General features: G+C 39.2%; 1 protein-coding gene across 2 annotated transcripts in view; it reads left to right on the top strand.

Moving 5' to 3' along the window:
- Positions 1–10,117: 10,117 nt before the first annotated feature.
- The window catches only part of KCNIP4 (potassium voltage-gated channel interacting protein 4), a 390,761-nt gene continuing 384,742 nt past the window's right edge, over positions 10,118–16,136 (top strand). For both annotated transcript variants that reach the window (XM_038134762.1, XM_038134756.1), the window contains exon 1: positions 10,118–10,544. In XM_038134762.1, the coding sequence (XP_037990690.1) occupies positions 10,484–10,544 (61 nt within the window). In that variant the 5' untranslated portion in view covers positions 10,118–10,483. The remainder of the gene's footprint in view (positions 10,545–16,136) is intronic.

Genomic DNA, 16,136 nt, shown 5'->3' with positions numbered 1-16,136 from the left:
TTCACATAACCTTTACACATGATTTCAGGAATTGGGAAATTGCTGTGGTCCTTTCCTAGCTCTGGTTTCCTGAGTTTTTCTATGGTCCCCTGGTTTTGCATCCCTTGCTCCTACCAGGGTCTCTGTCACTTCTGGGAATTATTGTGTGGATCCTTTGCATTTCTTCAGTCAATATATGGCCTTATCTTGTTGAAACTAGCCTAGGTTGAAAGCAGTTAGTCACTCGACTGACTCAATGAATCATTTACTGTACAAATCTGCCTCTTTAATAATTAAATGGGAATTGTATTGCAGAAAAAACAATTGCACTGCTGCATAATCCCCAGCCCCAATTTTCTCATGTAGGAAAATGACGATGTGTAGGAAAATTATTCTGTGTGATCACTAAAAAGAAAGACCTCATATGGAGTGGTGTAAATCCCAGATCATCAAGCCCTGGTATTTCCAAGAGCAAAGGATGCCTAAGTGTTAAAACTGTCAATTTAGGATTAAGTGTGATTCTTACACTAAAAGAGTGTGAATCTGGAGCTGGGGGAGCTGATCCCAGTTGAGTAACTGATAGAGAATGGGGCTTATGAACCTTCTTTGTAGAGACTTCCCAAAACAAGAAGCAGTGAGGAAAGTCTACATCTACTGGATCTTCCAAGCTAACTCTTGGATAAATTGATTTTCTTCAGCACCACCTATAACTGTACCTTGTACATGCAATTCAGTCAGCTCAACATTGTAGGAGGAATAACTGGGATTCAAAGGCATAACAATCTAATTGCTTCTCTTCTTTTGCATCTTGCAGAAATGTAAAGATTCATGGATGCTAATGAATCTCAAATCTTAGAAGAAGAAAGCAGCGCCACAGTATTCTCATAAACTATGTCATAGAGGTCATGATACTCTTTCTTTCAGCAACATCTTTATATTCAGATCAATTTTATCTTTTACTTATTAAAAATGAAGGTTACTATCTGTTACAGTTGTTGAGAAGAGCATGAAAGTATGAAAACATTATTTCTTTCTACAATAAGGATGTCCAAGTGGAAACAAAAATGAGTTTCAAGCTTACAGTGTTTCAGACATTGCCACACATTGTTGACAGAAAGGAGGTAATAACCTCATATTTTTGGATGTCCAGAATGGCAGTACTTATTACTAAATTCATAATGTTCGCATTAATTACTTGACATTCAGCATTCATTTATAAATGAACTCACTGGGGCAGGAATAGCATATTTGAGAATTTACTTTTTAGTCTTAAGATCCAAACCAAGGAAAAATATGATGCATACATAATTACTGAAAGCCAGAAAGGGTAATATGAGTAAGAATTTGATGCTATAGGGTAAGCAAACTGATGGTAGCCTGTAAAATACATGTAATGGAGGAATAAAGTGCTTAAAATGGGTACAACTTCATAAGTACAACAATTTAAACTGACTTACTAGCGTGCTGCATGACAATGGCTCCAATTCAGAACATACAGACTCACAATCTTGAGTCAAATTTGATTTTTTTTAAATTACAAAACAAAATGAAGTATCTATTACCAATGCACTGACCTAATCTGCAGCAATTAGAATTCTACAGAAAAAGAAAAAAGTAATCAAGAGAGAGAATTCTAGCTTTTAGCCTAGTCTGGTGGATGGGAAAGCTAATAACAGAAGTTAAGAGACCAAAGCCTGCCCTATAAATTTAATAATAAATACAGATATGATCAGTGACACTACTTTATACTCTACTTCTGTCATTAATTCATCAAGCACATATGGGAGGCTGTAGAAAAAAATAAGCAAACAGGTTCTGCTTCAGCATGAATACAACACACAGTTTTATATCTGCATCTCCAAATCCAGATGAAAGAAGATTACATTGTTCTCTTTTGGCAGGAGCTGTGACACAAATAAATGCAATTTGGCTGAAAATCAAGATGACATTGTGTGAGCTAACTGCAGAAACAAGTGGACAGTAAGGTAGATATATTTCTGCATCTTTCATCCAGGATGTATGTCTGCCCTTAGCTGATTTAGGTCATTGGTTGTAAGGTTGACTTTAGCAGCTTCTTGAACACTAAGCTGCAAAAGCACCTTTCTCTGGTGCTCAGACTATTTCTTTTTGATATAAAACTTCCATTGATGATATGATGAACTTGACAGGAATTATCTTCTAAAATCCCTCCAGAAACTAAAGCTTGTTATTTTGGTGGCCATATTCTTCATTCAGCTGCCTATTTCCTGTAGGTATATAATTTTTTTTTTTTTGAATGACATTATTCTCAAGTTTTCAGAAATATTTAGTGGAATGAAGTCATCATTGAACATGAATGTCCTAACCTGACCTTCATGAATCTCTTCAATATTTTTATCTGTGATCAGTGAAGGCATCTGAATATATTTTGGCTACTGGAATTTAAGAGACTGGTAGGCCAGTTTTTACTTGGAAGGAAAACTGATGCGATTAATCTTTGTCATTAATCAAGTATTTCAGCTTTCAGGACACATTGTAAGACTCTCTCCATCTATGTAAGAGGACAGGTGTGGACAAAAAATTTATACTGTGACTATTCAGACAATTCTATTTGAATTTCATTACAGATATATCCTTTTTTAATAATTTCTTTCTTGTTTGTTGAGCTGATAAACATCTCTTAATGTATATGGTCCTTCAGTGAAAGTACTAAAAATAGCCAACAAATAAAATGAGTCAAAAATGCCTTTTTACTAGACCTAGTACACTTGTTTGAAGTGAACCTTGCATTCTTATGGATAAGGTTTTGAGCCAAGGAACTCTAGTACTGTGTCATTTAGATGTGACAACAATATGTAGAAAACTTGGAGTAAGAATTAAGGTTAGTTGATGCAGAAAATTTGAAACAGAATTGAAGCAAGAGAGCTGGTCTTCAAGGGCTTCAGAGGAGAGATTTCCATGACAACAGAATACTCAGGTATGCAAATTAAAAAAACAAAGCATCTTAGAAAATAATCAGGAAATACATCTCTGTTTCATAGAATAAAACCTGCACAATTTAGAAGCACGAGTTCTGTAGGGGAAATGGGGATAGAGAGCTGAGAAAGTAGGGCCATTTCTGGCAAAATTCCCCTCTCAAATAAATCAATACTATTCTTTTAATCATACAGCAATAAGAATATATATGGAGAGAATATACCTCAAGGTTTACAATAATGTTGTGCTGTGACAGGATCAAAAGCTTTAGACTGTCTTCAGCAGTTATCTATGAAACAGCTAAAACAAACACTTTAATGATGAACATTCCACTGACTGCTTCATGAAACTGTTCTATTTGCCAGCATTAGAGGTCAGAAAATTTTCCCTAAATTTTGATTACTTCTTTGCTCCTTCCTAAGTGTCTTTCTTCTGCAGAACTGCCCTTAGCCATGGAGAACAACTGATCACTGTCTTCCTTGGAGCAACCATTTAAATGTGAAGGACTTCTATCATGTCTTCCAAGTTTTCATAATAATATATACAGGGATAAATGTAGACTGTAGAGGTTCCTATTATTATATATATTGTGTTATGTAGTCTCTGCATAACCATTGTAGCTCTTTTCCTGTGACTCATGCTGTATTATGAATTTGGTCTTCTATTCAAGAGCTTTACTTGTTAATAGAAGAAAATCATATATATATGATTTATATTCATAGAGCTCTGTTATCACAGGCATCCCATCAGAGTTATCAAGCTTTGCCTCAAAACATTGATTTTGCCTTTCCTCCCATCCGTTTTGGAAGGGCATCCCAGTACTTGAATTCTTTAATGCTTAGCAACTTTCGTAAAATATACAACCTAAATTTATAGATTATACAATTTGCTCTGCCTCCCGCATTGACATTTAGCTGAAAGAGCTTTTTTATTCTTTCACTTTTTTTACCTGTCTGATGTATTTATATAGCATCCATATCCCTCTTGGACCTTTTTGTATGAGGATGAATGATCTCTTTTGGTCTCCCCATATACATTGGGCTCTTTCAAAAAAGAATATTGTTGCCATTAAAGAGAGAATTTGGCCTTTATCTCTGTATTTAGATGCACTAACAATAGATGAGATTACTGTCTTTCCATATATCCATCAATGAATCACTAGTGCCAGAAATCTAGACAAAATATCATAGGAACAAAATGTTTTAAAACATTCTGAAATTTTTAAATTTTGTGTTGGTAATTATTGTTTGATATTCTATGGACTGGCTTTTGAGTTAGCTAAGACTCCCTGCACTTTTGTTCTTAAAGCCCTGTCATCTAGAAACTTGGTGGATGTGGATTTAAAAATGGGAAATATGAAAAACTGTATTCATTTAGATCCTGTCGTTGGCTGTACTGAGCACTACAGCTCTGTGATCTCACAGGCTGAACATAAAAGCCATTATCCTTCCTGCTGTTACTCAGTTGTTCATGAGAAACTATGGGTGAGGTAAATAGGAAAGGGAAAAGGAAATAGAGGGGAGACAGAGAAGTGGAGGGGAATAAGGATTTACTGGAGCAAAGTGCAGAACTACCTGATGAGAATGGAGGACGAAAAGCCACAGGAAGCCAACATACAGCTGAATGTAAAACTGCCAGAAAAAGTGTTGAGAAATCATTCTGCCATAAACTGGCTGTTTGGGCACTTTCCTACACCAGGGCCAGCTCAGGGGGTTGTGTTGCTATTTTTTGTTTAGGTTTTTCTTTTGTCTGTCTCTTTGGAGCCTAGGACAGATCACTGTGCAGGTATTTCACATTAGATTGTAAAGCCTATCTCTGATCTATATTATATAAAACACTATAGATTTCCCCCACAAGAATATAGATTAGATGCAATGTAATTACCCAATATTTTTCTTCAACCTACACTTGTCTAATGCATTGTTTTTCAGCTGCGTCTTCTGCAGTTGGCTACATTTCAGCAGCAGGTGAATTTGCTCCCAATACTCTTCTAGTCTTAAAAACTACAAAGCTATTTTTTAATGTGAAGTTGATGTAAATACAAAACCTTATATTTACTCGGGTTTAAAAATGAGAGAACTTTAGTGACAGTCTAATAATGACAACAAACAATTAGACAACAATTTAGATTAAATGATACAGATTATGTCTAGGAAGTCTTCAAGCAGCACATCAAAGTTGTGTTGAATATTACATGTGTTTTTTTTCAATATAACCTTGTCTTAGTTTGTAATGACTTTCTTCTAAAATATCTGCAGTGTGGCTATTATAAACCATGATTCACAGTTGAAATGAGATATAAACCCACAACAGTCTCACAAATGAAATCTCAAACGTCTAAATACTGGCATTTAGCAATGAAGCCACTCCCATCACCTGCATCACACTGAAGTGAAGCCAGCAAAGAAAGATTATTCAGTAGAAAAACAGAGGGGGAAAAAATAGGTGGATCTTAGGATCTTAGTTCTGAAGGAATAAAAGGTACTTATTTCCCACCAACACTGAATGAATGGTGAGCCCCTACTTACTCCCCTGAGGATTTTTTAAATGCCCCAACAAAGAAATTAAGCCATATCTTGACTTTTTGACATATGGAGATTATATTAAAATTGGAATAAATAATGTTTTTATCTTCTTTTACAATGTTGCTAAATAATGTTATCTTCTTTTTTTGCTGCCACATATGGATTCTGATGTGTTACTCATTTACAGTAAATCAAATTGCTTCTAATCCTCACAAAACTTGCTACAAAATGTATTATAAAAACCAAATTAAGTTTCAAGGAAAAGAAGCTCTCACTTATTCTTCTTACTTATTTAGTAACAAGTTCTAGCAATACTAAAAGCTAGGTTTTGACAAGTTCAAGGGTTGGCCTTCATTGTTGCTTGATATTAATTTCTGTATAAGGATGAGGATACATGGTGCACAATGTTCCTTTGAAGAATTATCCTTCTTAAGGTTCAATAGGCAGAAAAATCGGAATATTCAAGATTACTCTTTCTGAAAGCTCTCTAAAACTAGACTGCACAAGTAGGAAACCCTGACTATCGAAGCCCCAGTGTTTTAGGGAAGCATAGTTTGTTAGTACTCTGTGCCCCTTTTCCTACACCTACAATTTCTTTTTGTATTTTGAATTCTCCCATATATACCCTGTGCTCGGTCAGCCCCTGCTGGAGCCAAGTATCTGCAGAGCTGCTTGCTTACCCCCCACACCTAGTGGGACAGGGGAGAAAATCACAAGAACTTGTGGATCAAAAGAAATAGAGAAAAATCATTCAGCAGTTACTGTCTTGGCCAAAACAGACTTGGAGAGTTTATCTTGATTTATTGAAAACTTTAATTACTGACTTGGGCATTGTGAAGTAAAGAAGTAAAACATCTAATAAGGAAAGCATTTTCTCCCCCTTTTCCGGCTCAAATTTACTCCAGTCACTTCTTTCCCTTCTTCGTTCATACTGCAGGTAGTGAACACTCTCCCTTCAAGAGCTGCTCCTTTATTCCTATTTGTTTCTTCTGTTCTGGCCTGGGTTTATCCATGGGCAGCAAGATGGTGTATGACAGTGTGTGATGGTGTATCATGGTGTATGGTGGTGTATGATGGTGTATGGTGGTGTATCATGGTGTGTCATGGTGTATGATGGTGTATGATGGTGTATGGTGGTGTATCATGGTGTGTCATGGTGTATGATGGTGTGTGATGGTGTATGGTGGTGTATCATGGTGTATGGCAGTGTATGATGGTGTGTGGTGGTGTATCATGGTGTGTCATGGTGTATGATGGTGTATGATGGTGTATGGTGGTGTATCATGTTGTATGGCAGTGTATGATGGTGTATCATGGTGTGTCACGGTGTGTCATGGTGCATGTCCTCCAGCATGGGTCCTCCATGGGCCTCAGTTCCTTTGGGAGGGCTCCACCAGGGAGCACCTCCCCTTTCCTCTGACTTTGCCACTGCCACTCTCATTCCCCCTTCTTCAGCATTTTGTGCCCTTCCTTAAATATATTTCCCTTGAGGTGCCACTGAGCTGGCTGGTGGGCTCAGCTGTGGCACGTGGTGGATCTTCTGGGACATTGTCTGGAGCCAGCTGCCTGGCACAAAGGCCAGCCTGCACCCCTGCCACAACAGCTTGGCTCTGACACCCAGTGCACACCCCTCAGCAGGGGGACAGAGCGCTCCCACAGCTTCAGACACTTCTCATTTTTCCCAAGTACTTTATCACAGACACAAAATATTTGAGTACAGCCAAATTACTGTTCCTTTTTTGTGATATAGAATACACACAATTTTTAGAGGATGTTATTACACTGAATGACTTAAAACTAAACAAAATACACTTCTGTAGAGAAACAAAAATACTCTTAAAATGTATCATAGAGTGAAGAACAGTTTATTTCTCATTCCTGAATAAAAAAATAGCAAAATGAACTTTTATCACTTTTTTGAGAAGGAAGAATATTTTTCCTAGAAGTAAGTGACAGATTTAGCTGTTTGGTCCTTTTTCCTTTTGAAAAACATTGTAAGTGACATGCAGTCACAAAGTATAACCTAATGATGAATTCTTCTGGGCATCAAGAATGCTCCCACCTGGAGAGCCATTCTCTAGCAGAGGAAGCCAAAATAAATGGGTTCTCTGGAGGCCTAGAAAGTAACATGGATGTGTTGGATATTTTGTGGCTTATATTTGTTCTATTCAAGTTTTTAATTATATATTATTCAGTTTCTTAGTGCTGATACAATTTGAGTAGCTGAACTACTGTGCTAACCTTTGCAGGTGTTCCAAGATGAGTGGGGGAGCAGAATGGACTAAAAGGACTGAATATTTGGATATTGCTGTACATTTTCTGGGTCTGAGCCTTTTCTCATCCACACCAAAAGGCAGGAAAAAACCCAAGTCCTCCCTGTTAGGAACATGCTACCACTAGAAAGCCTGCTAGTTATTTTTTACTCACCAGTGATTTGATTTTCTCTTTTGGAAGAAAATGCCTCCTTTATCATTTTTTAGCATCATGATTTAACACTTAATTTCACATATTACATCTTTTAAACAGATGTGGAAATCTGAACTTAATTTGGACACACTAAATCACAATTATGTTAAGTTTTTCCAGTTAGTTTACATTTGAGGCAAACAGGAATATGCTTATCCAGATTCTAATTTAAAAATTAGATAGAAACTACATTAACTACTTCAAGAAGAAATTAAAATTTTATCACAAGGCACTGGAAAAAATTTTCAGCTATCATGTATCAGTAATACATGCTCAAGGTATTATTAGTATTTAGCTCCAAAAGATATATTTGAAACAAATGAGAAAGAAAGGAAGTCGTTATATATTTTGAAAAGTAGAAACTAGAATGAAACTCTGTATTTGTAGAAATACAATTACATGTTGAAATGTAATTATATAGAAGGGATGAAATCACAGCTGATGTCAATTTTTACTGGATGTTATATAGAGCAGATACATGGGCTTGACATGCTAATTGGAGGAAACTTAATCAGGTTTGGTAAACAATAAAGAATTTGCCCTTTAAAGCAAATTTGGAAAAATGCCCCATTCTGACATGAACACTTTGTTTTACATAGAATATCAAAATGACACAAGTTTTTATAAGAGAAATATTTAAAACTCAAGAGAACAAGAAGGAAGGAGTATGCAGAGGAAATTACTTGGACCCACGCCCATCAAGAAGAACAGGAGACAAAGAGCAAATGGATGGAAACAAGGAGAGCAAGCATAAAAATAAAGCAGGTGAGATTGAGAGAAACATGCAGATTTATGGAGACAGTTCAGTTTATTTGGGTCGCTTTCTTTTTCCTTTGCCTCAGACACAATTCATCTTTGAATTGATACACACCACCTTAGCTGTAAAAACCTGGTAGGCACTTCTGCCACTTCTGTTTCATGTTGTGCTGTATACCTGTAATTCATTCTAAGACACAAGATGAATGCATAGGCATTCTTGATGTATTGCTAGCATTCCTGCCTTAGTTCAATCTGTTATGGCCAGCTGCTCCCATATATTTAGAGGTTTTCTTGGAACTCACAGAGTTCTGATACAATGCTGGTGTAGAGCAAAGGGACGTGACTATTGTAAGTCTGAATTGCTTCACTCTGAAAACTGTGTATATGTAATGAGAAGGGTTCACTCTGAATTGTGATAAATTAGTGTTTTCTGTAAAGTTAGCTTCAAAGTAAGCTCAAATCCTGATAATAACATGAAATCCTGATCTCTGTTCTCACTACTTTGAATTTCTTTGATGAGAAGAGCCCTTTCCTGGCTACTTGAGGATTCACCTTATAGAAGGGAAATATTTTGAGGGTATATGACAAATACAGTGCTCTGAATCCTGTCTCTCCACAGCCTTACCTCAACCTCCATCAATGAATGTATTTTTGTCAAAAAATTACACTTGGCAAAAGCTACTCGACATTGTGTTGCTCTTGGCAAGCATTACACTACACTGTGGTTTCTCTGTCCATTTGAGACTTCAATCATTCCATCATTTTAGGGTCAAATCAGACATATGTTTGTCCCATTAAATAAAAGGAGGTTTAAGTCCTTTCCTAAAGCATTAGTTGGCAATGTGGCATAGTAATTACTCCTTTATCTTTCAGCTTATACAAATCTTAATAATACAAGGTTCAAGGAATAATATGAAATAAGATGTCAAAAATAAGGTATTAGGTAGCTAAGCCTATAACCCTTATGTGACTTGAAAAAAATTACTATAATTTTTTGAGGCTGAACACATTGAGAAGGAGGACTGGGATTTCTGAAATACGTCATTATTCATGCAAGGATAGACGGAATCGTAAAGACTGAAAAATTAACGGTGTAAAATTGAACCGGGAGAACTATCACTATTGAAGCATTTTCTAATGGTATGTCATGTGTCATAGTAGACTTTGATAAATTACAGGTGTTATGAAGGTGTCTTAAAATGCCCTTTCCAATCCCTTCCAAAATATTCGCTGGGGCTCAGGGAGTGCTCCCAGCCTGTGCTAGCCCAACAGAGGTGTTCGAGAGGCGCAGCTGCGATGGGAGCTCCCCTGCGCTCAGTGCCGGTCGGTGTCCGGGCAGCCTGCGGCTAACAGGTGATGCGGGCAGCACCTGCGTGCGGCGGCACCGCGGAGCGGAGCGGGGCGGGCGGCCCGGCCCTGCCCGACTCCGGCTCGGGGCAGCCCCGCGGCGGCAGCGGCCCCGGGGGAGCTCGGGGCGGGGAGGTAAGCGAGCCCAAGCCCTCCCTGTCCCGGCAGGGAAGGGGTCGCGGCCGCGGGCGCGCCGGAGCCCCGCGCCGAGCCCGCCCCGCGCCGCGCGGGTGGCGAGGGAGGCGCCGCCGCCGAGGCGGGGCCGTGATCCCGATCCCGCTCCACTCCGCCGCTCCCAGCCCCGCTCCCATCCCTCTCCGTTCCGCCGCTCCCAGCCCCGCTCCCATCCCGCTCCGCTCCGCCGCTCCCGGCCCCGCTGCAGCTCCCGCGGCCCCGGCGCGGCGGTGCTGCCGCTTTCCCGCCGCGGCTCCGGGCGCCTCCCGCCCCCCGGCATGGACGTGAGGAGAGTGGAGAGCATCTCGGCGCAGCTGGAGGAGGCCAGCTCCACAGGCGGTAGGAGCCGGGCAGCGCGGGGACGCGAGGCTGCTTCTCGGAGTTGATCTGGGGTCTCGCCCCCTCTCCTCTGGGCAGCAAGTCTGGCAACTTGCCGTGGGGCGGGGAGGGGGAGCTGCCTGCCCGCTTGCGAGGGGCGAACGCGCCCGTAGGCAAATGTGTGTGTGTCTGTGGGGACAGTAAACAAACGCTTAATGCCTGCGATCTCGGGATAAGAAGCGTTTAGGGGCTTCGCGAATCCCGCCCTAAGATGCCTGCTCTGACCTAACTGGTACTTTTGCCTTTGCTGAAACGACTTGGGGCTGGGAATGAACCTCCAGGGCACATCCTCTCTAGTTACCAACTCTCAGGAGGTAATTTTGGTCAGGCCCCCTTACACCTCCCTGCTTTGGTCTCCATTGCGCCTCTCTGATGCCTAAGTGGCAGCTATTTGATGGGGACCAGCTTCTTCTGGTAAGCCTTCTTTGGTGCCTTTCGTTCTCTGTACCTCAAATTGCAATTACACATTCACCTGAGAAAGGCTACAGGATAACTTGAATTTTAGGGAGGAAAAAACATGCCTTGCTATCCTCCACAGGGATTTTTGACTCCTGGAGTGTTAAGAGTTTTTTTTCCCAGTTATTTAAAAATGAAGCTTCTTGGGTGCAGTGTGCGTAAGTGTTGCCGACAAAGGTGTTCAGCTCAAGCCAGCTGGATAAGCAGAGGATAGTTGGACAGTTAATGAAAAACTTTGCAAAACAGGCAGTCAAAAACTGGGAAAACTTCTTTTCTTAGAAAAGCTGTTTCTTGCTGTGCAAGATTTCTCGTGAACTGTAATGCCAGTGTAGAATAGTAGCCTTACCAACAAGTTGTTTGAAAGACTCAGTGCAAGCCCACCATTTGCTTCATTTCTAATGCTTCAGAATGCATCTTCTGCTTGCTTGAAGAGGTTCACAGCCATGTGTTCCCTGCTGGATTGTACCTGTTTTTTCTCTTTTCTTTACGTCCCAGCTTTTTTAATGTTTTAGAATGTGTAGCCTTTCATGTAGGATACCAGATCATTTCATTGGGGATAGGGAACTTTTGTGTTTGACTGTGCTGTCAGCTCAGTTGTAAATCCGTCTTTGCACGTCACTAAAGTTTTGGGAAAAAATGTATAGTCATTATAATTATCCAACAAGGAACATGGTCACTTAAATGGTGTTGTCATACTTCTCACTACTTTTCAAATCCAATCCCCCTAAGTTTTAATTTAGGCTTTTCCCTCCACATACCACTTCAGCCTTCCAGCTCTAGCCTCTCAGAGGTCTGAAAGTCAAACTGTTTTTCCATAACACATACATCATGAGAGACAAATGCCGAGCAGGCTCTTCTCTACCTGTGCAACCGCCATGCAGGACTGTTCAGGCTAAACAAAACTGAGGTCATGATTTAGGCACAGTGGATTTGTAAAGCTGCTGTTGAGGAATTATTTGGTTTGTGGATCATTAATGTAGGCATTGAAGCATAAAGGGAGTTTAAAGCTTAATGTTTTTTTCTTAGAGGTATAGTTCGCAGTAGCAGGAAAGTGTCTATACAAAAAATGGGGAAATATGATCTGACTCCATTTCATGCATGCAATAGGAAATACCCAGATTATGTTTTTATGGAAATCGCCTTCAGTTGAGCCGTGTATTAGATGTGTTTTCTCTTTTGGTTCTCTTGATATGCATGCATAGTAGCTTTTAAAAATTAATGACAGCTTTAATTCACTTCAAGCTTGTGATGGTGAAAAGAAGTTACACTTTTGCACTCTTTTAGAGCAAGCAAAATCTGACTGAAACATGACTTACTGTGGGAAAAGCATTTCTCAAAAGTAAGTTTTTTATGCCCAAAAAAGAATATGGAAAGAAAAAAACGACAGAGCTAAAAGGAAATACCACCTTTCTTCTGGAGAATGGCACACATTACTCAACAGGTATCTCATCACCAGTGTGATGTGATGTGAAGCTAACAAGTGTCTAGCTTCACTCCTCTGGGCTTTCTTCTCATGTGAGAGAGCCCATTTATTTTCATCTTCCCACAGTTTTGGCCCTTTTTTGTCTAAACTTTCCTTTACACTTCTCTCTATCTGTCTCCCTCCAGGCTCTTAAAGGTTCAACTCATTTTCAGTGCCATCAGCATTTCTGAATGTACCTGTCTGTTGCATTTTTAACAAGGAAGGTGGATTTTTTCTCATTAATTCTCTTCAAATAGAATCATAGCTTCAAACGTTAGTAATTTTTAAATGGTAATGCCTGCAGAAGAGTTGTTACCGGGATTTGATGTTAGTGCACGAGAGTCAGAAAATGAAACCCAACAAAAGTGCGACTGTTCCTCAATTTCATTTTTCCAAGTGAAATAAAACCCAAATAGTGCACAGGCAGCTTGAATATTGAGAATTATTAATGAAAAAGGCAACATTTTGAGCCTTTTAACAGGTAGTGACTGCCTTAAGCTGATCCTCTCCTTATGTTTAATCTTCCACCTTGCAGGGCATCTTCTGATTCAAGGGCATTCAAATTAATGTCAATTGAAGCACCACTGAGAGTTGTTGAAGTATGAGACTGTTTCCTCTGTGGAATACTTAGCCATTGTAAGGATGAACTGTTTCATTCCTCTGCCTCATGAGATTGTCTTTATCAATGTTTTATCTGTCAGAAAGCTGCATGTGCTAGTGATAGTCAAAACTCATCTGCTGCTGGGTAAAGGCGTGCAGTGTCTTAGCAAAATGAGAAGGGCAGAGGGAGATTATCAGTAAAAGTTTGTGTGGGTAAGAACAAGTTTAATCACAAAATGTCCTGTGGGTTCAATATCTAGGACACACTTAAGCTGTTGGGAATACTAATATGAATAAGACATTATCATAGCAACTGGTTGCTTTGCTTTAGGGTGTGATGAATTCAGAATGGGCATTGTGCTGACCAGTGTGACCATGCTTATTCAAAAAGCATAAATATATATGAAAGCCATGGCATCATTTATGACAAGTTTTGAAGAGTTTCAGTTATTAGACAAGGGAGTTGCAAATTATTCATATTACGAAAAAGGTTGTAATTTCTACGTTGTGGGCAGAAGTACCACAATGGACCAAACAGTATTATTAAGCAGTGTTTATCCAGCTTTAAGTTTACTTAGAGTTAAATAATCTCTGCCATACCTCTGAGAGATCCTTGTGCACTAGTACTCACTTTTCCTTTTAATGAATGACTTGTTCTTGTTGCTTGGGGCCTTTTTAGAAGACAAAAGAAATAGTACTAAAAGGACAAAAAATTACATATTGAATAAGCTGAAAGTAGGAAGTTAGGAAAATGGATGCTAAGAAAAAGTAAGACAGTTATTTAAAAATATACTGGGAAACAATTACAGGAAAAAAAAGAAGAGGTGGGAGGAGGGAAAGGAGGAAACAGATTTTCTATCTCGCGCACTGAGATATTCTTTATATCCCAGTTGAGATTCATCTGACACAATGAAAAGCAGGCAGTGACTTTCCAAGTGATTTGCACCAATATTCATATCAGTGCGATCAGTTGGTTTGTCTGGGAGCTCCATCTGAAGAACGTGCTGTCAGTCAAGAGTCAGCATCACTATTTTTACTAATGATCTGTTGTCTCCAGACACTTCATCATTGGACACTTTTAAGATTCAGATGGACAGGGTGCTGGGCCGTCTTGTCTAGACTGTGCTAGAAGTGCTGCTTCCAAATGCAATGCTTTTTCTGTGAAATCTGCAGATACATAAGGGAAGGAATAAATTAAATGGACCCATGAACTAATAATGGATGTATATATGTGTGATGGATGTGCAAGGAGATGCAAATATTTTCAGAGTAAAATATACAATCTACTCCTGCAGGGTGGAGAAAACAATTGACACTTGAGAGAACACACACTGCGGCATAAGCCTCTGTATAAAATTTGAGTTCTGCCTCTATATCCAGTTCCTCTGTTCAATGAGTATAAAGAAGTAATTATATGCAGAATTCTGTTACAGAGAGTCATATTTGACATGAATGCTGAAAATAAAGGCTTTCCATCAATAAAAATTTTAGATCATGTAATTATCAATTTTTACAAAATACAGCTTTCTTCTTAATTTTTCTGTCTGTCAAGATTACTGCCTATGCTTGGAGAGTTGGTATATAAATAACTGAACATCTGGACAAGCTTCAGGTATACTTGGCTTAGAGAATTTATGCTTTCCTGGGGTTTTTAGACATTTTAAAATGTATAGAGGCAGATTTGGCACCTAACAGTAAGTGTAGCCATCAAAGAAGTAGCTGGTGTATGTCATGGAAAGCTTTTACAGTGTATCAGATAAGCACTTAGGACTTTGGCTAGGAACTGAATATTAGACCTGTGCAGCATTCAGCTGTAATCTATCCCATCTCAGTCTCTCAGTTTGCCATTGTGATTTATTCAGAATCTTTGGCACTTGAAAAAGAAAGTATCTAAAAATACAACGCCTGTTTGCTTCACTATTTCATAGATATGTGCATTCCTGCCAGGCTCTCCTGCTATCATCTCCTCATCCCCCTCCCCAAATCTGCTTGTCCTCTCTTTCTTTCAGGTACCAAAATAGACTGTATTTGATCTCTTCCTTGCCAAACAGATTCTGGCCGTTTGTTGTCTCCTATGAGGAGAGACCATTAGTCCTGTTTGAGATGAGAGAGAAAACATTAGCAAACAGTTGTGGTCTTGGAAGACGAGGATCCAAATTTCAGTTGCTGTAGTCAACACAGTCTGAACCAAGTAGGATTCCCTTCTTTATTGACACACATTTCTGGGACTTAAGAAGTGCAGATACCAAACCTTCATTATTTGGAGCACAGTGTGGCAGTGCAGGTGGAGGTGGTTAATGGATGGTTTGTCTCCATAATGTTTGGCCTGAACTGTGTGGCTGCATCAAAAGCAAATGGACAACAGTTTGACATAGGCATTTCTTTTTTGATAGTCGCTGTCTTTTTCAGAATCTTGGTTTCTCTGTCAAGAGCTTTGCTTTCCATTGCTTTGATGGCTAAGTAGTGTTTGGCGTGTGTTTCCCACTGGATACACCAGGCAGAATGAGGAAAAAAAGTGAAAGTGTATGAAATGTATGTGTTTTGGAGCTTATAGAACTATGGAAAGCATGGACTCCAGCTATTCTGTAATGTTCTTAATTATTAGTTCATAATTGTGTTACAGGAGTCTTAGGATCATATAGATCATGGTTTGATTTTTTTTTTTTCTTCATCATTTTCCATTCTCACACACTCCAGGAGAGAGCGTTTCTGTTATCACCTTCATGCATGCAGCAGCAGAGGAGGTTGGGCTCTAGATTTATTTCTCTGAATTTGGGAGATCTGTAGACTGCAATAAACTGGCAGCAGTTTAAAATATGTGGTTGGGTTGAAAATATATTGAATCCATTCGCCTCTAAGAATAAACCCAAACACAGAATAAAAGCTGTATATCTGAGCTCATACTGTGTTTTATTTCTGGCAGCCCAGCAGAGACTTAATATGGTATTAAAAGGAGCTCTCTGTCAGAGGTCTGAAAATAAATATAGTGTTTCTCTTTTATATTCTTTTTCACCTATAAAGCAAATTTCTTTAGA

This window comes from Motacilla alba, chromosome 4 (assembly GCF_015832195.1).
Source record: "Motacilla alba alba isolate MOTALB_02 chromosome 4, Motacilla_alba_V1.0_pri, whole genome shotgun sequence".
Classification (NCBI taxonomy): domain Eukaryota; kingdom Metazoa; phylum Chordata; class Aves; order Passeriformes; family Motacillidae; genus Motacilla; species Motacilla alba.
The sequence above is the reverse complement of the archived record's forward strand: the minus strand, read 5'-3'. Positions and strand labels throughout refer to the sequence as shown.